We start from the raw sequence: 24,537 nt of genomic DNA, 5'->3' as shown, positions 1-24,537 counted from the left end.
TATTACTTGGTTCAGTGAACGGTTCAGTCTAATGTTGCATAAACATTAATATCCTTGTGCTTATCTTACATGATGGCAGCCAATCCCCTTTTTATGATTTCATAAACATCGTATTTAATCTTTATTCGTTTTATCAGCTTACGCATTTATATAAGGATATGTGTATATTTTTACATCATCCATATCATTTTTAGTCAAATAATGTTGTGTGATGATAATAAGTTGTATAATGAACTACTTTCATATCCCTCAAAAGTTTCATGCTTTTTTTTTTTTATTCTTACACCAATCAAAAATTTGATGTCAGTATTACAAATGTAGATAGTTTCATCAAATACTTGGGAAATGTCTGGCCAGAAGCATACTTAATACAAGAAAGCAAATGCTTGACCTATGCATTACGAGTGCACTTGTGTTATGGGGAGGTTATCAAGCTGTTCATAATCCACTGGTAACTAGGTGTGTGAAATTATAGCTTCACTAAAGCAAAAATGCTATGCAAACATGCATTGTGTAATAGATTGTGTTCTGCAGTATTTGTAATTCCCTTCTTTTCTTTTTTTTGCGTAGAGTATGATTCAGCATTTTTTTATTCAGAGTAATTGGTACTTTTGAATTCCATTTTACTTAAGTGGCATATTCAGTTTGGTTTCATTTATTGTTTTTGTGCAACTGTCACATGTACAGCCCATGCTGGTCTATAGACAGTAAACAGCCTCTCACATTTCTTTCTGTGTAACTACAATAATAATCTCTTTCTTTATAACACATATCCTTTTCTGACAAAATATTTCCATCCCTTCCTGTTGGCACAGTGACGATAACACAGTGCATCTCTCTCTTCTGTCTCTTTCAGGGACATAAACTCTGTTGATTTCTTGTATTTCTTCTTTCTCTAGAGTACGACAAGCAGGGATTCTTTACCAAGTTTGACAGAAAACTGTAAGTAACACATTGTTGAGCATGTAGATTTCGATGTCAGCATGAGGTTCTTTTCCAAAACCTAGTGAGTTGCCTACTCGGGCAGCATTTGAACATGCACTCTTCTATATAGGGCAAGACTGCTCACTAGGTTTAGTAACAGAATTTGAGCGTGTGCATGTATGTGTTGAGTGCACTTTGGCCTGTACTGTCCAGCAATCTGTCTCTCTTTATAACTCGGCTTGTTGTTTATTTGAGCTTTACTTTGGAGGGATAATTAATGGCGCCCTACAGCATTTCTAATGAATGATCTCTTGGCTCTCACCCAGCCATGTCTGATGTAACAATCCTGATTATATTTAATGGGAGGTCCTTTACCCGAAGTAAAACATGGCTCAAGCTCTCTTATTACCATCAACGGCCATCTGTATAAATGGCACTGTCAACAGGTCATCTTTATATGTCCAGCTCTCACAGTATTGATGAAAACTTACTAGAAAGTTTCCATTTACCGGCCTGTGAATGGTAGGTTTATTCAGCGCTTATATAAAATAAACTACTCCTCAAGCAAGTTGTCATCTCATTGAGCAAGATTTTAGTGTTGTACATCCTCTGGGCACAGTGAGATTGACACACCTCTCTCCAAACCACAAAGCATTTCATAAGATACAGAGCTCTGTTTTATGCATGCTAATCTGCTTGAGAATGAATTAACTTCCATAATCGTCAAAATTTATGTCAGCTAAATTTAAACCAGTATGGTCTGGAGCATTTTAATTTACTCGACAGATCTCTTTTGGAATTAAGTGTTCATTTAATATGCAGGCATAGTTGGAATAAAATCCTTCTTGTGCATGTTTAATATTTCACTAAATGCATTAGGATAATTTGCATTACATTTATGCATTTAGAAAAATCCTTTTATCCAAAGTGCATTCAGGGAACATTTTATTTTACCAGTATGTATGTTCCCTGGGAATTGAACCCACAACATTTTGCGCTGCTAACACCATGCTCTATCACTGAGCCAAAATAGAAAACTTTTGTACCAATGTAAAAAAACAACAACAAAAAAAACACTTTCCAGTGACTTAAAAAATAAAAAAATCTGTTTAATGTTTCCTTTCCGGAAAAAAGTATCAACTACTTTTTAGATTAAAGTTAGATTTAGATTAGATGTTAGATTTGATAAAGCAGTAAATATGTGTTATAAGTGTTGAAAATGAAGACACAAAGTATTGTGACACTGTGTTTGTGGACCCCTAACATGCAGTAGTTAATGTGATTACTCTGTTACTGGATATGGTCTTCTTCTGTCTTTGCTTCACAGGCCTCTGGAGCTGCAGTATAAATATGGTAATCTCAGTAAAGGCGAGTGTAAACCGGGTTACGCAGAAGCCAAGATGACTTCAATCTATCCAAAGTAAGCTTATCTCATCATACGCTGTGAAATACTGGAAGTTCACAATATTATATTTGTAAGTCTGCATGCAGACATGCACCTCATTCTTCTGCTGTTAACATCTCGGCAATTTAGATAAATAATTTAGATTAAGATGAATAACAATCACATTAAAACCAGGAATATGAAAGTACAAAGAGTTTACTCTTCTTGACCTTTCTGAGAAATTACAAGGTTTCTTTATCGGTTCTGTACAAGCATTGCTGGTCAGTTACTGGCAAGCTGGTTACTGCTGCAGATACATGAGCTCAACCAGATATAATCGTCTTATAAACACACAAAACAAATCTTATAATGGTAACTAGCAATAAAATGTAACTGGTATTAACCCGCTTTACAGGTTAAGGCTGTTTTTGCTTGTTTGTGTGTTTTTAGAAGGCGTGAGAACATACAGTTTGTTCTTTGGATATTACTTTTATTTTTATTATAGTGGACGATGTAGCCTCAAAATTATATCAAGATATTTTAAGAATATTTGCGATAGCAAACCACAACACCATGGTTACAGTTAGCATTACGCTTCTGGTTTCCTGGCGTTTGTCAGCGCTGTTTATAACAGAGATTTCTGTGCAGGGTTTGAATGATTCTCACTAGATCTCGCAGCACTGTGCAGTAACAGTTTCGCGTCGTAGCATGTTTCAAAAGCGGCTCTTCGCATCGCTTCGCTAAAGATAGGCGCCTCTCCTATTTTTGAGGTAAGAGTCTGTGCTTGAATATGCTCTAGAACCGCCCTCGCAATACTTTGATGTCACAGACTGATCGGGCAGCGCTGCTTTAAGTCGAACACATTTATTTGTGTTGTTCTTGTGCGCACTAGGGAATGTAAATGCGCCATATGTCATTGCTCGTTATATCATTGATATCGCGATACGACACTTTATCATGTAAAAATGTATCGTGGATATCAGTATTATCGCGGATGGTACGATATGCCACACCCCTACTGCCTGAACCTGAGATTAATATAAACTACAGTTATGGATCTTATTCATTCTTATATCATCAGAATCCTTTTAAAACCACACTTTATTATTATCATTCTTATGTGGGCTGCATACATACATTTGATTGTGTGTTGAACTTTTAGTTAATTTTTGGTTTTCTGGTTCTTGTTTCAGGTCACGTCATCACGATCAGAATTTGAAATATTCAGTTAATAGTTTAGATTTTTTTATAGATAAAGAAAAGGATGGTTTTTCTTTAATGATTGTTTTTATTTGTTTAAAATATTCTAAAAAATTATTTTAATCATTTACTAAAAAAAAATTAACCACAATTAAGTTGCTTTTCATTTGTTAAAACTGCAGTAGGTAAATTTTTTTTATAAAAATATATTTTTTAAATATTTGTTAAACCTGTCATTATGTCCTGACAGTAGAATATGAGACAGATAATCTGTGGAAAAAATCAAGCTCCTCTGGAGTAACCCAGTACCTTTGTGATTCTTCATAGACATAAACAGAGAGAAGTAGTTCCGGCTACGATGTTCTTCCGCAAGACGCAAGCAGTTCTGTTTATTTACCGCTAGAGCGTCAAAAGTTACCTCCCGCAGCTTTAAAGGAATAGTTCACCCCAAAAAAGATAATTTTGTCATCATTTAATCCCCCTCATGTCGTTTCAATCCTGTATTATTTTCTTTCTTCTGTTAAACATGAAATAAAATAATTTGAGAAACATCATTATTATAATTTTTTTTTCATAGAATTGGCCAATAGTGACCAAAACAGTTTGGTTAACAACATTCTTCGAGAATGTCTTCTTTTATGTTGTGTAAAAATGGGGCTCAGGGCCAGATCACATGACTCAAGTTGGTCTTGATGCTGAACCTTTCTGGGTTAAGTGGAGTCAGATGGGAATATTAAATAGACCATGACATCTACGGTATTTGTTGAGACACTAAACCTACGACATCTAGTTAGCCTTGTAATTAGCATCTGACATGCTTTGTTAAACATGATCCGGAGACCTGACCACTTGGAAATAAAAGCAAAAATTCAGCCAACTAGTAATAATCAAGTGCATACATGTGAAGCTTACAGCATCACATGCCAGTTATGTTTGAGACACAAATGCATCTTATCATAAATAGTGTATGATGAGCTCAAAAGACTTATCAGTTCTATTTAAATCAAAGTATTGAACTTTGATCTTTAATCTTTGATATCTGTGTCCTTTGAAGAGATAAAAAAAGAGAATGAAAATAGTTAGTTAACATGCTTCAAAGACAAAAGGGGATTCCAGCATTAAAAATTAAAGTTTAATACAGCTTTCATTTTTGTTTTTAGAATTCGTTTTTGTTTTTAGAATTCGTCCTGTTCAATTTCTTTTTTTTTTTACTGTCATTTTTTACCGTGATTTACAGTAGACACCCACTAAAATGTAATTCAGTGTAATAATAGTTCACATAACAATAAATCTTGTCAGTCATATTTAGTGCAAGCATCAGTAGATGACATTTCAAGAATGTATTAAAGGATTACAGTGCAGCCCCAAAAAAATGAATCGTCATTTTAAATATTTGCCACTATATCTTTCAAACTTCTAGGTTTTATCTAGTTTTAAGCAAGAAGTTTATTTTTAATTTTTACATAAATATATCTGTCGCTCTGAACATTATTTCACACATATCTTGACATTTTAGTTTCACAAAGGTTAATTGCAACATTAAAACAGAACCTTTACCATGTTTTCTGTATATAGAATCACTTTAGTAAATTTAATTTGAAATGGGATATGACGTCTTTGACCTACAGTCAAAAATGAAATCAATGTGAATAACTGCTCAGATCATTTGGTCTTGAAAGAATTCGGTGAGAACGTTAATATTGAGATCTGAGCACTATTGTAGTCCTTTAATAACTTCTGAAAATGGTATTGGCAACAATCTCTAAGAAACCCTTTTTATGTTTTGTTTTAATAGCGGGAGGGTTAAACTTACATCTAAATTAATTGAAACACCTCCTGAAACTTCCTGTAACGGTTTATGTCAACATACGTTCTGTGAAAATATGGCTTTTTAAAAATGTGCATTATTATGAAATGAATGTCCGATTGCAATTTAGGACTCGCATATGCTGTGATCCTAGTAATTATGAAGGGTTCCCATACGTGAATGTGTTTGGAAGATCAAGCCGGTGAGAAACGCGGGAGTGTGTGTCACCTTCACTTAAACTGGTGGGATGTGAGGAAGAGCAGAGTCTCAGTTGTGTTGGTGGGAATGGAGTATACCGGACCACCTGTGTCATTAGTGCATTACTCCATGGATCGGACAGCTGCGCACGGCATCACAGAAGTATTCAGGTGTTGTTTTGTCTGCCAGTGAAATGTTCGGGGGAAGTTTGTGACGTGGATAGTTGTATCAGGTGCACGCTGGGTGGAGGATGTTGACAGAAATCAGGGTGTTTCTCTGTGAAATACAGCTTTGTCAGGTGGTATTTGTGACTGGAATGGGAAGTGTTTTGTTAGCCGTGTAAATGATTGTAGAGCATGTTAGCTGTGCGTGCTACATAGCACAGAACAATAAAAACATTTTTATATAGAAGTACTTGAGACCTATTATAATATGTTGGTCACATGATGAAGTTTGTCTTCTATTCCTTGTATACTGTCTTTCTTTTTTACATGACCTATTTGTGTAGTTGTACCTTATATTTTATTATCTGTATTTAATGTTCTACTGTTAGTGTTATATGTATGCACCAAGGGTCTGAGAGTATATACTGTACATGTGGAGGAATGTAATGCATCAGACATTTTACTTCATTTTTTTCTCATTGTTATGATACAGTAATTTTTTCAAAGTTAGTGTTAAAATGTGTATTTCCTTGTCACAATGCACAAAAATGTGTCCTAAAATAAATGTATTTTTAATATATATATATATATATATATATATATATATATATATATATATATATATATATATATATATATTATATATTCATTTGTATTATAAATTATTAAAAATAGAAAATAATTTTTAAAATAATTTTAATATATATATATATATATATAATTTTATAATTTTTTATGCTATTAATATTAATAATAAAAATCTATTCTGCCAAGGAATACAGGTCATTAGAATAAATACTCTAGATTATTTTCGGCGGGCATTAAGCGGCGTTACCATTCCAGTCGAATTAGTTTTATTTGATTGCTAGAATTTGCAACATTGTAGCCCAGTGTTTTTTATTACTTCGTCAGACCTTGAATAATTATTGAATCGAATCATATTACTAACAGGCACAATTATTCTGGCTAGTGTCATATGGCATACAGTAAATAGCCTGTTACTTTAGAAGATCAAATCCATCTCAGGTCAGTTTCTACTTCTTTTCCATAAGTATATAATCCATCATCATTTACATTTGCATTAAATATAAAATAAACACAGAAGGGCACGCTCCTTTACATCCATGTCAAAAATATTGTTATTGAATGATGAAGATTTCTTTTCATTCTTTCAAATATAATTTTTGTCCTGTTTTTGCTACAGCCAAAAAAACTAAAATAGCACTTCAGATGAGAATTTGTGGTTGAAAACGTCCAGACTGTGGAGTGATAGTGTGCTAGCTTTGACTTGTGGTTTCTCTCTCTCTGTCTTTTATTGTTTTAGGTTTTCAAAACCAGCGCCTATGTTCCTCGATCCAAATTTCAAGAGGCTATCAAAGATTAGCGGTTACCTGCCTCCATTTGGAGTAAGAACACAAGGTATTTCTTCCTTTCTGAGCTGCTTTGAGTCTGTTTTTATTTCATGTTTATTTCCGCCATGCCATATCACAAGAGAAGGGGAAAAAACATGCAACTGAAGCATATTTATATCTCAAATATGTATATATTTTGTAACTTAAGTTTTCATTGAGTAAAACTGTGAATTTAATTAAAACCATGTAAAAACTAATGATTTCTGTATTAATATATTTTAATATAATCTAGTTGGATATAATGCAACATTTATTTTTGGTCAACAGCCTTCAATCAAGTTTGATTTTGACAAAAAGGACTTCTTTATTCAGAAAACTGCTTTGGTAAAAGTAAGACTGATTTGGAGGAGTTTTAAGGAATGTCAGGGATTGTTAAACATTTGTGTTTTTAAATATTTTCACACAAATATTGCACATATTCAGGCGTCTAAAGTTAAATATCCTCTAAGCGGTTATGTTGTTCTTCATCAAGGGTCCATTATTATTGCGAAAAGCATCTTTCTAATTTGATGACTGTTCAAAAGTAGCCGTGCATCTTAAGAATTCAAACATTTTCTTTGTTTAACACTGAAAAAAAAAACATGGGTTCAAGCATTCATTCTCCACATTCATTCATTATTTGTTTATTTATTGATTTATTCATGCATGCATTCATGTGTTGCATTGACACCCGGTCGTAAGTCTGGATTAATTAAGATAATTTTGAAAGTAGTCTTATACTCACCAAGGCTGCATTTATTTGATCAAAATAAGTGATTAAAAACTGTTATATTATGAAATATTATTACAGTTTAAAATAAGAGTTTTCTATGTGAATATATTTTAAAATGTAATTTATTCCTGTGATCAAAGTTGTATTTTCAGCATCATTCCTCCAGTCTTCAATATCACATGATCTTCAGAAATCATTCTGATATGCTGATTTGCTGCTCAGTTAATACTGATGCACAGTTATTAATAATGGTTATTATTATTATTATCAGTGTTGAAGAAAGTGTTTGCTACTTAATATGTTTGTGGAAAACATGATACCTTTTTTTCAGGATTCTTTGATGAATAGAAAGTTCAAAAGAACAGCCTTCGTTTAAAATAGTAATCTTTTGTAACATTATAAATGTCTTAACTGTCATTTTTGATCAATTGTATGCTTCCTTACTGAATAAAAGCGTGAATTTCTTTCTTTTTTTATCTAACTTCAAACATTTGAATGATAATCTATCATGGTTTCTAAAACATTAAAAATAATAATAATTTACATAGATGAATCCATTTGAAAATGATTTCATGTAGCTTAAAAAAAACCAAACAAACAAGTATATGCCAGTATATTTTCCTCTAGATAAATGTCTACACATGACAAACAAATTAAACTAATGTCAACTTAACCAGTCACCAAGAGCTCATTTCTCCGTGGCATCTAATTAATAAGGTTTTCAGTGCTTCTTTCATCCATTTAAAGCAGAAACACAAGGCATTTTTTAACTTTCAAATCACCTTCGTTCATGCCTGCCCTGGAGGTTTTAATTGTGATTACCTTCCAGCCTGTTTAAATCACAAATGTGCTTGTTTAGTGATGAGTTTTCCTCTGACTCTGATCTGCTTTGGCAGATGGTGTGGGACATTAAGAGCATTAAGAGCATCCGTCCCACTGATGTTTCTCAAGTCGTGTCTTTCAGCAGAAACACTCACACATGAATTACGAGTCTGTGTGGGAATTGCTGCTGCTAACGTGCTCTAATGTGAGGTTGAGATTAAAACGCACTTGTACAAAGCCCTAACACTATGGATTCAACTTTTTATGCTGCAGACATGAATGAGGTCTTAAATGGTGTGGCATGTTGAGGAAAGGTGTGCTATTACTTTTCCAAACAGACTATAAATGGACAAAGAGTGACTCCGATCAGTGGTTTTGTTGTTGCGTACTTGACATTTGAATCCCGTTCTATTGTCTAGTTTTTTTTCTCGAGTGGAAAGCCTTTCTGTTTTACTAAAAACAGCATGGCTTGATTGTGCCTAAGATAAAGAGTGTTCTAAACTTTGGGGGGTGCTGACAACACATTTTTGTGCAAACCGTGTGACCGTTATTACTGATAACTATGTGAAGTGATGTGGAACTGTAATGCGGTCAAGAGAGCTGCCTGGAACTACATTCACCGTGCGTTTCCCAGAAAATAATTGCACACCTCAGAACATTCGTCAGCCAATCACATTCAAGCATTCAATGGCCCTGTAATGTAATTTTGGTTAAACTACTCCTTTAATGCAATCCAAAATTCTTGCATAATTCACAAAGATCTTCCATCCTAAATATTATGTAGAGTTAGTGTAATTAAAAGCCAAATCATGCTGCATAAGCCTGCTAAAGGTTGTGATGAGGAATAAGTGGGCGGAATGACTAATATCGGATCACAGTATGAGTCACTTTAGTCAATGTCGAAGATGCCTCAATGTGCTGTGGTTCGGAAACAGCAACTGAGTAACAATCTTTCTCACAATCTCACAATTGAGTTATTCCTGTTAGAAAAGCAAAAAAATCTAACAGCTGTTTGTTTTTTAGACCACTGAGTCTCCGGTGTGTTTTTATGTAGTTTTTCTCTCTAAATAAGTAAATAATTGTATTCTCCGTCCACAGAAAGGATCATCGATCATATTTTACAAGCTACAAAGAGATATTCACTAGGTTCAGAACTGGACAGGTAACTAATGTCCACATAAACACTCACTCCTTTGCTCTTACAAGAACATATCGTTTGTTTATTGCATGATGAACCATATCTCATATATTAAAACTTCAGTGCTCTACAGACCATAATTTTCTCTAATGTTTTTTTAATTTTCTCCTGTAGATTAAGTTGTAAGAAGTGTATCATTATTGGCAACGGAGGCATTCTGTTCAACAAGTCCCTGGGCTCCCAAATCGATCAGTATGATGTTGTCGTACGGTAAGTTATTATAAAAGTCAAACAATTCTATTAATTTCTGCTTATTGTTTGATGATAAAAGTAGACAAATCTGCTGCTGTTTCACATTTGATGAATGATTATGAATACAAACATTGACGGTTAATAATGTTAACGGTGGATCTTGTACATTATTACAGGAATATTAAGTAAACGAAGGCAATGTTGATTTGTTCCCTGGTTTAGACTGAACGAGGCTCCAGTCGCCGGGTTCGAGAAGGACGTGGGCTCGAAGACCACCATGCGTATCACGTACCCCGAAGGAGCCATCCAGAGACCGGAGCGCTACGAGAAGAGCTCGCTTTTCGTCTTATCTGCCTTTAAACTCATGGACTTCAAATGGCTGCGTCTCATGGTGTTCAAAGAAAAACTGGTAAGACATCCAAAAATCATAAATCATTAATTTGATTTATTTTGCATCCAGCAATAAAGTTTCATTTTAAAATGTTTAATGCTATTTTCCTGTGAAATCAGCACAGAGAATGTCTCCTGATAAGAAACGAGTCAAACTATTTAAAAACAGAATTGTGTGATGCACACATGAACCAGTAGGGGGCAGCATAGTGTCTGCTCAGAACACTAATATTACATATGAATGCTTGGGGTCGAAAAATCTGGATTTTATTTTATTTTTATGGGAGTTTTTTTGGTGGCCAAGTTGTTTTTTCTTGCCCCAACAATATTTTCACTGGTCACACCAAAAAAAAAATAATAATAATAATTTTAGAAAGATGTATTTTACTTTTTTATTTATTTATTTGTTACCACATACAGCTTTAATGTGACCATAAATATCAAACACATTTGCTGGAAAACTATTGAATGCAAAGCAAAGCATTACTGATTTTTGCAGGTTTCAACACATTTCTACTGATGCTTTCAAGATTATAAAGTCATTTTTTCACTACATATTATTATCTGGTGACATATCTGCAGAATTTGCATTAAGTTTTCAAGGAATAAAAACACATGTGCAAGGTCAATGAGTGTGACATTTTCGAGACATTGCAGAATGAAACATCAAAAGCTGACCACTTTTCAGTTTGTGAAATCTGTTTTTGACCACAGGTAACTATGAAACTTCTTTTGCATTGTGGGTAAAGTAGAGACGGATGTGGGCTTTGTGTTTGACGTGTCTTTGATATGCAGCTGTGTGTGAGTCAGACAGTGTAGTGTTTCCACAGGTGACTGACAGGAACTCAGTGATGTGCTTAATTGTGTGTCCCGGGCTGGAGAATGGGCATCTTATCTCCCGGGTTTGGGTTTAGTCAAGCAGCTCGTTCTCTGTGTTATCTCCAGAATGCTAATGAAAATGGCGCACACATCTGGCCTCTCTTCTCTCGTGATGAAAGCCGACTCTGGTTCACTCAGCTCAAGGACGTTTCCCCAGCGCACAGCACTGTAATAAAAGTCACCGGTGTGGAACTGGTCTTGAGGAGCTGCTGGTAATATTTCTGTTGTCACGCTTTTAGCACTGGATATTTTTCAGTGACTCTGTATCATAATAATAATAATAATAAATAAAACAATATTTTATTTTGCAGGCCAGAAAAGATTTAGTGTAGTCTTCTGGTTTTGAATCAGATTTTGACTTCCTGATTCAAAATTGAGTGTTACACATTCAACAAATTCTTCTCCAATTGAATACTTTTAGAGAAACGGCTGTAGAGATTAATGCAAAGCAAACCAGACGAAGGCCACACACAGGTTGTTTCCTGAAGGTTAGTGGCTTGGATTTGATACTCTATACAGCACACTTTCCCATGCGCAGCAGCTTGACTTTCTAAAAACACAGATAGCATGCCTTCTGCCTTCTTTATCCTTCTTCATTAGAATCCCACTGCCAGCTGAAAGGCCATTAGGGCTAAGAGAGAACTGTAGAAGACGAGAGAGAAATTAATTTCTTGAATCTGGGACACAAGTGTTTTATGTGGCGGGAAAAGTTAAATTTTCTAAATTTAAAGCCATGCAAAAAAGGATCCTGAAGTATTAAAATGTCTAATGTGCTGAAACATTTCTTATTATCATTGTTGAAAACAGCTGGATATGTTTTTTTTATTTTCTGAAATCTTCGATGAATTTAAAATTCCATAGAATGGAATTTATTAGAAATAGAAATCTTTTGTAAAATTATAAATGTCTTTACAGTCGTTTTTGATCAATTTAGTGCATCCTTGCTCAATAAAAGTCTCGTTGATGCCCAACTTTTGAGCAGTATAACCATGAACCATGAACTACTAGTATATTTTAGATGCTTTTAAAAGTCTTAAAAAGGATTTACGTTTCATTCTCTTAAAATACAGCTTATTCTGGAAGGAGAAAAAAAAATAGTTTCATGCCATAGCATGCGCTTTAAATAGATCCGTTACCATTTACTGAAAAAACAGTGATTTACTGAACAAACTGAACAATAAATGAACCAATTTGAGTCAAATTTATTTGTAATTTTGCGTAATGATAAACAGACATTAAAAATGTCTCTTCCATTTTGAGAGCACTATCCGTCACTGACCCGTCCACGTGAGACATGCTACAATCACGACTAATTAACACATGAAATTAAGCGAAACGTGTAGCTTCGGTGAAGGTTTTGAAGTGTGCAGACTGTCTTCCGTTCAAAACATTCAGACAGGAATACTGATGAGGATAATTGAGAGGTCAGAGATGAAGTAGATGTTTTTTCCTTTGTGTGTGTTTATTGGCCGTAGTCTTTGACGCAGAAATGCTCTCATTACTTGAATCTCTGTTGATTTAAAATTAAATGGCAGCTATGTCTTCAGAAAGCAAAAGAGCGGCCAAGATATCTTGTCGTAAATGATGCATCCCCACAGCTAAATCATCAGTTTAGACTAATGCCACCATATGTGAGATGTTAGGCCTTTAGGAGGTTTGGGTTGCGTCAGCTGTTCTAGCTGTGGACGGGTCGTTGCTGTCCTTCTGCTTTTGTCTCCTCTTTGAAATCAGCTTCAAACACAGCCGTACAGAAAGGCAAACATGAGCAGGTGGACAAGGGGTCAATAAACTAGCTGCTGTTGTCTCTACTGTTAGTGCAGTGAGTCACGTCGAGCTGCTTTGGATGACTAATTGCAGAAGAGAAGGAACATTGAAAGAACATTTTACAAGAGAAGATTGCATTTGAGAAGATAATATTTCATTTGGCTTAGATGATTTGATGCATCACAAAATTTGAGAACATTCAGGAATCATTTTGAGAGCATAAAAAATATGGAGAATATTTAAGAAGGTTTGATGTGACTCGAGAAGAAAGAGAAACATTGCAAGAATATTTCACAAGATTTAAAAAAAATGAGTGAAGTGGAAAAGATAAGATTTCATTTTTTTGATGCGAGACAAATTTTAGGTCATTCAAGATACTTTGAGATCATTTGAGATTTTAAGATTACAGGAAATTTAAGAGGATCTGATTATACTCAAGAAGAGAAGGAACATTGCATGAATTTGATGTGAATGCAATCGTAGAATATTCAAGGTTTAAGATAATTTGAGAACAAAGAAGAAGAAATGATTTGAGAAGGTAAATTTAGAAGAATAGAGAAGGGACTTTTTAAGGACATTTCACAAGATGGTTCAATTTGACTAAGATTATTTAATGTGACTCAAATTTGAGGCCAAGAGAAGTATGGAGCCAAAAGAGTATCAATAAAGATAAATGCTCACACTACATTCACATATGCACACATAGGATTCATACATGCACACACATGATTCATAAATACACACACAGGATACACAAATGCGCACAAAATTCACAAATGCACACACAAAATTTAAAAAGCACAGAAGATTCACAAATGCTTACAAACTTCAGAAATGCAAACAACATTTACAAATGCACTCAAGATTCACAAATGCACAGGACAAGATTCAGAAATGTATTTGCGCAGCAGGAGACTCACTTTCCGCAGCCGGAGAGTCACTTTCCTCTCGCAGCGAACAACTCACTTTCCTCACGAGTCACGCAGCGAACCACTCACTTTCCTCACGAGTCACGCAGCGAGCGACTCACTTTCCTCACCCAGCAAAGTTGAGCGAACGATTCCCTTTCCTCACACAGCGGCGACTCACTTTGCGCAGCCGGAGAGTCACTTTCCTCTCTCAGCGGACCACTGACTCTCTCTTCATGTAGGGACCGAATATTATAATTAAAGTGACTTCTATATTGCATCCAAAATAATATTTAGATATATTTAAAATATTCAAAAAGGTGTAAAAATTTTTTTTTACTTTGATTAAAATATTTCAATAAAATGAAATAATTGCCTATTGCAAATTTATGAATCCATGGTTAACTTTTTTCTGCAGTCACTGGGCTATATGTATTTTTAAATTCATATTTTGTAAAAAATAATAAAAAAATAAACCTGAATTGTAACTAAACATCTGTATTTCCATACAATTTCATAAATGGGCTGTGTGAATGAGTTCATGTGATTGGCTTATAAGTAAACAACCACGTGGAGTGCGTTCTTGTGATTGGCTAAAAGAAGGGAGACATCTGATTGGTTGCTGATCATTCCATGCATTTGTGTGTCGAGCCAAGTCAGAGGAGTCTCAAAATTCACACACAAATGCAGTGAGGTTCACAGACCGCAAGCAGTTTGTAAATCAAGATATATGTGTGTGTGCATCAGAAATACATTTCTGAATCTTGTTCTGTGCATTTGTGAATCTTGAGTGCATTTGTAAATGTTGTTTGCATTTCTGAATTGTGTGTGTATTTCTGAATTTTGTGTGCATTTCTGAATTTTGTATGCATTTGTGAATGTTCTGTGCTTTTTAAATTTTGTGTGTGCATTTGTAAATTTTGTGCGCATTTGTGTATCCTGTGTGTGTATTTATGAATCATGTGTGTGCATGTATGAATCCTGTGTGTGCATATGTGAATGTAGTGTGTGCATTTATCTTTATTGAGACTCTTTTGGCTCCATAGAGAAGAGGAATAACATTTCACAAGAAGATTAAGAACGTGATTGAATTTGAAAATCTAAGATATGACTAAGATGATTTGATGTGACTCAAATTTGAGATCGTTCAAGAAGATCTGAGGAAAAAAATGGTAATATATGTTTATCTACTGTTAATATACTGTCAGGTTAAGAAGATCCAGTGTGACTTGAGAAGGAACCTGACTGAATTTGAAAAGATTTAATTTGATGTGACTCAAATTTGAGATCATTTGGGAACATTTAAGAAGAAAACATTAAAGATTTGACTTGAGAAGAACATGTCACAAGACGTTTAAAAACAGATACGATTCTGTTCGATTAAGATGATGTGATGTTACACCAATTTGAGAACATTTAAGAAGATTTGAGGTAATTCAGATTTAGTTCAACTCAAAAAGATATGATGTGGCTCTTAATGTTTGATTTAACATACTCAAGCTGAAAACTATTTCCTGAATATAGTGTTTTTCGAACCCTGGTGAACTCCTGTATTCTCTCTCGCCTTGGGCACCAAATAACCTAGAGCCGGCCCTGGATGGCAAACATGAGGTCTAGGTAGGGTTCGGATCAGAGCTCAAGTCTATGAATCATTAGATGCTTTGTATGACATGTTTGGCTTACACACTGCAATACACTGGTGTGTATGAGTGTGAAGTGTCCTCAGAGTCTGGTGACTCAGACATGAGGAGACAGAGAGCTGGGGGTCAAAGTCGGGGTCAGTGGCCGCAGAAAACCACACTGGTTTATGAATACCACAGTGTGTGTCAGTCCACCGGAAACTGATGGACTCTGATAACGTCTGCGACTCGCACCTCCAGAGTGTCAGAGCGACCATTGTTGTGTATGAGCCGTGGTGCAGGGAAACACAGGGCCCACTCCACGCCCACAGGTTACCCCCTAACATCATCACACAAAAATGTGACAGGACTCTTTTAACCAAAGGAAGGGAAGTTTGGAGTTAAAAACGAAGGGGTTTGGGGATTTCCCATCTGAGAAAGTATGTGAGTGTGTGGATAACTGACCATCAGAAAGTTCAGTCAGTGACTGATTTATTACGTTGATTTAAGTCATGAGTCTTTTTCAGTTTATTTAGAGATTTGTGTGTTCATGAGTAGATCAATCAAAAGTTTTAATAATGAAAAAACGTTTCTGGAAGCCAAATGCTACTTCTTTTCTCCATTGAGAAATTGAGTTTTGACACTTTAAAGAAAACAAGCATACAGTATAATCTTTATTCTTCACCCACGTTTGATATTGTGTATATTTACACCATGTTGATATTGTCAGAGATGAAAAAGCTTGTTGATAAAGGTTTTTTGATTTCATTAACGACAATGAAAAGACAAAAAAAAAGAAACAATGATCATTTATTTCAATGAAAACAATGCATTGTTAATTCATTCATTAACTAGTTATGTTTTGCATTTATTTAGTTAGTAAGTTATAATGACAGCCTATATATTTAACCCCCCATTTTTTAAAGATTTATTTCTACACCTATATTAAATGACTAAATGAATTTGGAATAATTATGAATTGTATTATACATGTATTATTTAGCATTTACTGGGATTACTTACTTTAACAGTGTGCTGGTTTATTTCTTTATAAACCGATGCAGAACTTCATGTTTGGTCTGGTTCCTTTGTAAGTGTCTTTTAGAACTTTTAGAACTTTTAAAAGAATGATCATATCATATCCAGAACTTAATTGGCTGGAAAAAGGGCAATCATTGATGCTCTTATATTATATCTTATATATATATATATATATATATATATATATATATATATATATATATATATATATATATATATATATATATATATATATATATATATATTCTTTGGTTTATCTCATAAGTTTAATTTAACATTTCAACCAAAATACATCTTGTTTTGCCGTAGCGCTGCACATTCAGCAGTGTGGTCATGGTCAGATTAGTTTTCCTCTTGTTGCTACGGCAGTGTTGAGTGACCCTCTCTGTGAAACAGCACAATGAGCCGTTTGGACGCACTACAGCTGCATCAGCAGACATATATCAGCCAGAGTTGAGAGTCTGTAATCATTAGTCAGCTCTTCTGCAGGTCTGTTTCGAGCAGCTCTGTGATCAGAGAAACTCTGCGATGTAGGAGGGGGATGATTGATACACGGTCTTCCTGTCTTCTTGTTTTTCATGGGGCTTTTAAAAGCCCCTCTGCTCTTCACGGTGCAGGGTATTATGTCCATCTCTCTCTGACCGAGCACGTCACATTTTCCACCTGTGTGTTTATACGAGTCCAGCACCGAACAACAGATCGATTCCCCTCTGCTTCAGCACTCACTCAGAATATGTCAGGATTTGACCTGCACCTGCTTCCTGCATCATGAGGAATGCCGGCCAGGCCTGAAGTATAGTGAGGACTTTTAGAAAATTACTTAAAAAATGAATACATGACAAAAGTTTGTGGTCAGTAAGATTTCTTTCACAAAAAAAAAATTGGGGTTGAATTTTAACCACTGATTCTTAGCAGCCTCATCTTTCAGAAATGAATATAAAATGAATTTACTTTCGCAGCATCTTCTCGACATGATGTTAACCAAACGTACAAGCTACAGTGTTTGAGGATGGGACAAGTTGTGCATGGACGGCCAACGTAGAACATAGGCTAGTGGGATACTGACGACTTGTTTCGGCTGTTTAGAGTCGATTCTTTATTTTGGAAGACAATATCTGTATTTTTAGTGCATTTTCAGCTCTACAGCTTTGCAGATCGTTTACATTGAACAACAGCTACATTACACACTCCATGAAAGGCATAATAAGTGCACTTTTTAAATTATTGGAAAACCGTTTATGGCGACTCATAGCTGTGAGCATATTATACCGTGACGCACATGCTTTGTGTTACACCAGAATTAAGGCTCCCTGGGTCAAAGCACTTGTTGGTTTTGTGTAGTTGTGCGACCCTCTGTAAAAGCCTGTCCCTCCCTTGGAAAGAAAACACGGGCAGGATGTAATTACACGGCGTGTTTATATGTAGTACCGTGACTTAGGATGCTCCAGAATGTCCCAGGTGTGTTTCGGCTGCAGGTGAAGTGGGCATCCACTGTGCTCTGTGTTCAGACACGCTCTTGGCTCCAATGCTTCACCCTTTATATTCTTTTATTCAAAGTGAGCGGCTTATTTACTCAGCTGAGAGTGTTATTCAGCGGCCGCGGGGGACTGTTCTGTGTCAGCTTCACTTTCTGCGCTTATAATAGCGTATTCACAGAGCAGGAGGGTTTGAAAAGAAAAGCTGGTAAAGACCGTCAGCGAAGTCACGCAGGTTTATTCGTTTCACCTGTTTCTTGTATTAATTCAACTGTCTTCTGTGTTATGCTCTTGACGTCTTTTAGCGAAGTTATGACGGGTTCTGGAAGTCCGTGGCACGTGTCGTTCCCAGAGAGCCAGAAGACATGCGCATCCTGAACCCGTATTTCATCCAGGAAGCGGCCTTCAGATTCATCGGCCTTCCACACAACAAAGGTGTCATGGGAAAAGGGGTGAGGAGCAAACACTGGATAAATATTAAAGCACTCAATCCAAAACATACTGTCATAGTCAGAATCGAAAACTTTTCTCCTCTTCGGAAAAAGAAACACAGCCTGTATCTTAGGAACTAGTTAGACAAGAGGTAATCTGTCTAACTTTTTGTGTTCAAATAAGCCCAGTCTATGCTTTATTTATGAATCTGTAAATCATCTGTGATTTATTTACAAGTCTCATTCACTGTAACTGTATATTTTCTGCAAATTGGCTTTTAACAAAATATTTTATGAAAAATGTGAAAAATATACAAAAAATGAATGAAAATGTATACAAACATAGAATAATTTATAAATTAAATGCACACACAAATATATACTATTTTTATAATTTACTTGTGTATATATAATAATTTATATGTACAATAATTTATGTTTTTACATTTATTTATTTATTTGTACAAATATTTGTGTATTTAAAAAGTATTATGTATTTGATCAAATATTTCTGAACATTTTATATAATATTTCTGAATATTTTATGGAAAAGGGTGTGTGTGTTTTATGGACATATGTGTGTGAGCCTGGACCACAAAACCAGTCATAAGGGTAAATTTTTCAAAATTGAGAGTTAGATCATCTGAAAGCTGAATAACTCATCTTTCCATTGATGTATAGTTTGTTATGAGGACAATATTTGGCCGAGATACAACTATATGAAAATCTGGAATCTGAGGTTGCAAAATCCCCTTTAAAGTTTTCCAAAAGAAGTTCTTAGCAATGCATATTACTAATCAAAAATTAAGTTTTAATATATTTGCAGTTGGAAATGTACAAAATATCTTCATGGAACATGATCTTTACTTAATACCCTAATGATTTTTGGCGTAAAAGAAAAATCAATAATTTTGAACCTTACAATGTTTTTTTGGCTGTTTTTGACACCCATATTCTATTATTTTTTTATTTATTTTTTTACCTGTTGTGTACTGTTGCACAACAAGTCGCTCTTGAAATTGCATCAAAACCTCATCTATGATAGATAGTTTTAGATTGTTTTGCCTAAAATTTAACAAACAAACAATAAATAATCCATGTAGATGATCAAAATGTACTGAAATGACCCAAAACTCTCTTGCACTGGCCCGGGTCAGCAGGTCATCCTTATTGTTGCGCCCCTTGAGCTGATGTTGAGATGAAGTGTTGGACGGTCACATCTTCACCTGATCCTGAGTCTGTTTGTGCTCCGCTGTCATAGAGATGTGATCCGATGTGTTTCCTGTTATCAGCATGCAGCCGAGTGTCTGGAGCTGGATTAGTCCAGAGAGTGTCTCTCTGTGGTGATAAGACTTTCACATTGAGACTCATCTCTCCAGCCTGTGACTGGATGATCCCTCTCTGCTGATACACACACACACACACACACACACACACTGTGTCTCTGATAAAAGTCAGTCACAAGGTGTATTATCTTGTCCTGGAGTGTGTGAGCAGTGCACTCAACTACCCTGAGTGTCCAGTCCATCCCTGGCTGGTCAGTGTTTGCTCCACAAATTTCATCTGTAGTATCAATCAAAGCTTGATTGTTTTATTACTAATAACAGGAAATGAGTACTTGACTACAGGTGTTTTTTTTTTTTTCATGTTACAACATTTGCAGCACTTGAATACTTTGTTTAATTACTTTTGCTCAAACAATATAGTTGTAAATACTAACTGCATAAGTTATAGAGATGAGAGATTTGTAAATGAATGTATGATTCTTTTGAGACGACTCTTTTTAGCGAATCGTTTGGTTTATAAAATTGGTCTAAATTGTTTATTTACGAATATGTCTGAACTAGATTAGTAAGTGAATCACAGATCATTTACAGATTTGTATTTTTTTGTGTCACTATTATAAGTATATCATTTTTGTTTATTACTGTAAATGTTCTTTTAAATGACTTAGACATCAAAATTTTGATTAAGATTCATTTTGATGAATTCAAAATAGTTTATCAATTTTCAATGTGTTTATATAAATGTTGATGTTTGTGGATATATATAATAAAAGTATATATTTTATGTAAAGCACATTATTGTTTATTTTTCAAATAATACATTTGTATCATTTTTCAGACATAAATGTTCATTTTTCAATTTCACACTTTTCACTTCACGTTTTCCATAAAACATTTTCTTAAAAGGCAATTTGCAGTAATGACCAGAAGCAATATTTTTCTTCATTAATTTAAAGTTTTCTTAAACTTGAGGGTTCATGAAGGTATCTTTACCTACATACTCAAGAATGACTGTTGAGTGCTTAATACGCCGTCTGTAAACTGGTGCACATGCTAAAAGGGTTTTGTTTTTCCAGAATATTCCTACATTGGGGACTGTTGCGATCACGATGGCTCTTCATAACTGTGATGAGGTGGCGGTGGCCGGATTCGGATATGACATGAACAAACCTCATGCACCTCTGCACTACTACGAGAAGCTCAAGATGTCTGCAATCAAAGAGGTAACCACCACACGGACACGTCTCTCTAACTCCAAATCTTAGAATTAAAAGAGGTTTCAATAGAGATACCATAGAAGAACCATTATTGGTTCACCTTTCAGTGAACAGTTCTTAAAATATGTTTTTTTTGTATAGGTTGAAGAATATTTTAATAATCTGTAAAACCTTTTTTTTAGTCAAAATAACCTTTTGTGCAATAGAAATGTCCCATGGGTGTTTAAGCTTTTCCATGGAACCATCGATACCAACAAAATAATTGTCAAAGTGTGACGTGTTTGATAACAGATAAAAACAGGAATTCACTGAAGTGAAATTGTCCCTCATATTTTTATGCCCTGAAACCTGAAACATTTCTGACCTCTAAATTATCACCGTCAGAAGAAATGTCTTCGATTGGTATCTAAATAGAGTAGAATATGAATGAAAATGTGTCTGAAGTCCATCAGTGATGTCCGCTCGCTGGTTGATGATCTTTGGGAATATCCCGTCCGTTGAGTCACGTCCATACACGGGTCACATGACCTCACGCTGTTCTCTGTTCCAGGAACATGCAGAAACCTGAGAGGTCAGAGTAATGAGGCAGCGTTGGCAGTCCAAGCTGTGTGTGTGTTCTTCTTTCAGTGTTGAGGAAACTACTGTCAAACCACTAATAAAGTGAAGCAGTCATTTACATTTATGCATTTAGCAGACGCCTTTATCCAAAGCGACTTGCAGTGCATTAAGGCTAAAAATTATTATTATTATTTTTTTACCAGTATGTGTGGACCCTGAGAATAGAATCCATGACCTTCAAACCCACGAAAGGGTTCAGTAATAAGGTTTATTTCTGATGGTCTAGTCAGGCCAGTAGTGTGCGTGCGTGTGTGTGTGTGTGTGTGTGTGTGCGTGTATGTGTGCATGCGTGTGTGTGTGTGTGTGTGTGTGTGTGTGTGTGTGTGTGTGTGTGTGTGCCTGCGTGTGTGTGTGCATGCGTGTGTGTGTGCATGTGTGTGTGTGTGTGTGTGTGTGTGTGCGTGCGTGTGTGTGTGTGTGTGTGTGTGTAAACATGAAAATATATACTCCTATTGACAAACTGTTACAGCATGAAAATTGTTTGAAATGTAGAAATTGAAGAAATATGTTCTTATACATTTAATTCAAGGATATATTCAAATGAAATTTCTCACCAGTATTGGGGAACAATGGTTGTACTTAAATAATATTAAATGGTTTTATAAAATAATGATATTTTAGGTCCAAACATTAGTATACAGAAAGCAATATGAGGGTTATATTTGCAAAGCATAACAATGCACGTACACGATTACATTTTCAGTGGCATCACAACACTGGCATGAAAGAATAAAATAAGATACTTATTCGTTTTTTGTTTAGAAGATGCATGTTTTATCAAAAGGCGATTGAACTTAAATTGCAAATCAGTAGATGGCACTGTATTTCACAGTGATTGTTATTTCCTCTCTTTACCCAGAAGAGCTTCTCTGTTGTTGTGCATGTTTACTTTAGGTGGGCCGTCCGAACTGCTTTTGTGGCTTGTGAAATCAAAAGCGCAGTCACATATGCAGACGTCATGGCTCTTTTAAAACTAGCACGTGACAGACTTTTGATGAGCGTTCACCCTATTGTGCTCTTTCTGTTTCTCTTTTTCTCTCACACACACCCAGTCGTGGACACACAACATATCCAAAGAGAAAGAGTTCCTCCGAAAGCTGGTGAAGGGGGGCGTTATTCAGGACCTTACCAATGGGATCTGACGTCACGTCCCCGTCATGCAGCGGATAGATAGTATTCACCATATCACTGGTGACTGGCCTCCCAGCCGAAGGACTCACACTAACGTGAGCCGTCAGACGTCCAGAGATGTTTGAGCCAATCGCATGATGCAGCCGGAGGAAGTGACCTCACCTCATATGCTGGACAGTGTCCATGGCAGTCTCACCTCAAACATGGTAATGCTTTATTTAAGATGCCACGTAGATGAGAAAAAGTCCGTCCCTGTGTGCCACGGCGCCCGACAGAGACTGGAAACGTGCTGCTTTCTCCTGCTTTTTTACTCCATTGTATTCAGTATTTATTAGACAGTATTTTAATCGTCGTTGTTGAGATGCTTTACTTTTTAAGCTTAGTCAGCTTGAATGCTTTATCACTGTTCTCTTCAATCTCAGGCTATGCACAACAGCACACAACAAATGATTGCCACTGTTGATTTTCTGCCGCTCTTCTGACGTGTGCCATTAAACCAATCAGCATCATTTGTTTCCTGCGCCTTGCACATGTGTATCCCTCTCTGTGTATAACCTGATCGTGAGACCAGCCGGATTAAAGTATTATCAAGACTTCTACATTCAGTCTGAAATGGGCTTTTCATTTGAACTGTCAGTTGATGTGTAAGGGGAATTTAAATGCGCTACAAACAGGCTCGATGGAGATGTACATGAGCGCCACGTTTTTTAAGATGCTGTGTCAAGTTAAAAGAATTTAAACTTTTACATGCAGTGTTGCTCATCAGTGTCAGTTCCAAAACAGTCGACCAATCAGAAGACTTTGGAGGCGGGGCAAGTGTTGCAAGCTTTTGTTTACAGTAGCAAGTTGGCTTGGAAACTGGAAATTGGCTGATAAGGAATTCTGCACTGTGCTTTTTTTAAAACCATTCCTGAGCACCGTGTCTCATGTTTTAAATGCAAGAATGCATTCGGTGTGAACGGCCCCTAATAATGCATATGAATTGTATGTTATAGTAGACCTTCAGTGAGTACTGTGTTAGTAGCAAATGACATTTCAAGTCAAAATACTTTATTCTCTATGCCATTGTTGTACCACCTATAAAATAAGTATTTTAATAAGTAAGTTAAAATAATGACATGTCAATAAAGTAAATTTTATTTCACATTTTTGAAGTACTACATTTTCTAGTTGAAGTACAACAGCTTTTCTCTATAGCGTCATTGATTTTAATGCACCTGTTGTGAGCTACAAAGTTGTTAATTGATACATTACCCATGATTCTGTGAAGAAATCAAACAAATTGAATGTATACCTGTTGAAAATCAGCATATGGATGTTTGGAAGCATGGCTAGTGGTTTATTTTATTACTGGCATATTTTGCAATAAATTCTAAAAATGTTAAAAATTTTATATTTATAAAACTATTATGATATAGTTTTATTATTTTTATTGCACTTAAATGTAGAGTTTATTTATAGTATAGCAATTTTATTTACTTTTATATAGCATTTGCACATGCTGCTTCACATTAATAAAGGAAAATAAGATTGTTGATGTTGTAAAACTGGTTATAAATCTCAGGCAGCTCTAGAGAAAACAATGGTGTTATTCAGCTCAGGTCAGTTCAGTGTTGATAAAGTTCAATAACTGGGTCCGTTGCAAACTTAGTGTCATTATCTTGCTCAATATAGTTTGAAATAGTCAAAATCAATTTGCAGTGCTATATCGTTTTTCAGATGCTTTTTTGCTTCAAATCAAAGTTTGTTTCAACTCATGCTGGGT

At 35.4% G+C, this 24,537-nt stretch overlaps 1 protein-coding gene across 6 annotated transcripts in view; it reads left to right on the top strand.

Moving 5' to 3' along the window:
- The window catches only part of LOC113050979 (CMP-N-acetylneuraminate-beta-1,4-galactoside alpha-2,3-sialyltransferase-like), a 30,523-nt gene extending 6,607 nt beyond the window's left edge, over positions 1 to 23,916 (top strand). For 4 of the 6 annotated variants that reach the window (XM_026214496.1, XM_026214495.1, XM_026214498.1 and 1 more), the window contains 9 exons: positions 900 to 942; positions 2,252 to 2,344; positions 7,002 to 7,096; positions 9,722 to 9,785; positions 9,936 to 10,031; positions 10,236 to 10,422; positions 18,395 to 18,541; positions 20,883 to 21,029; positions 22,694 to 23,916. In XM_026214496.1, the coding sequence (XP_026070281.1) occupies positions 900 to 942; positions 2,252 to 2,344; positions 7,002 to 7,096; positions 9,722 to 9,785; positions 9,936 to 10,031; positions 10,236 to 10,422; positions 18,395 to 18,541; positions 20,883 to 21,029; positions 22,694 to 22,783 (962 nt within the window). In that variant the 3' untranslated portion in view covers positions 22,784 to 23,916. Of the gene's footprint in view, positions 1 to 899; positions 943 to 2,251; positions 2,345 to 7,001; positions 7,097 to 9,721; positions 9,786 to 9,935; positions 10,032 to 10,235; positions 10,423 to 11,348; positions 11,495 to 11,593; positions 11,771 to 18,394; positions 18,542 to 20,882; positions 21,030 to 21,573; positions 21,740 to 22,693 lie in introns of those variants that run through there. The other 2 variants (XM_026214499.1, XM_026214500.1) reach the window with 2 other exon arrangements.
- Positions 23,917 to 24,537: the final 621 nt, after the last annotated feature.

Source organism: Carassius auratus, chromosome 31 (genome assembly GCF_003368295.1).
Source record: "Carassius auratus strain Wakin chromosome 31, ASM336829v1, whole genome shotgun sequence".
Lineage (NCBI taxonomy): Eukaryota > Metazoa > Chordata > Actinopteri > Cypriniformes > Cyprinidae > Carassius > Carassius auratus.
This window is presented reverse-complemented; position numbering and strand designations above follow the sequence as displayed.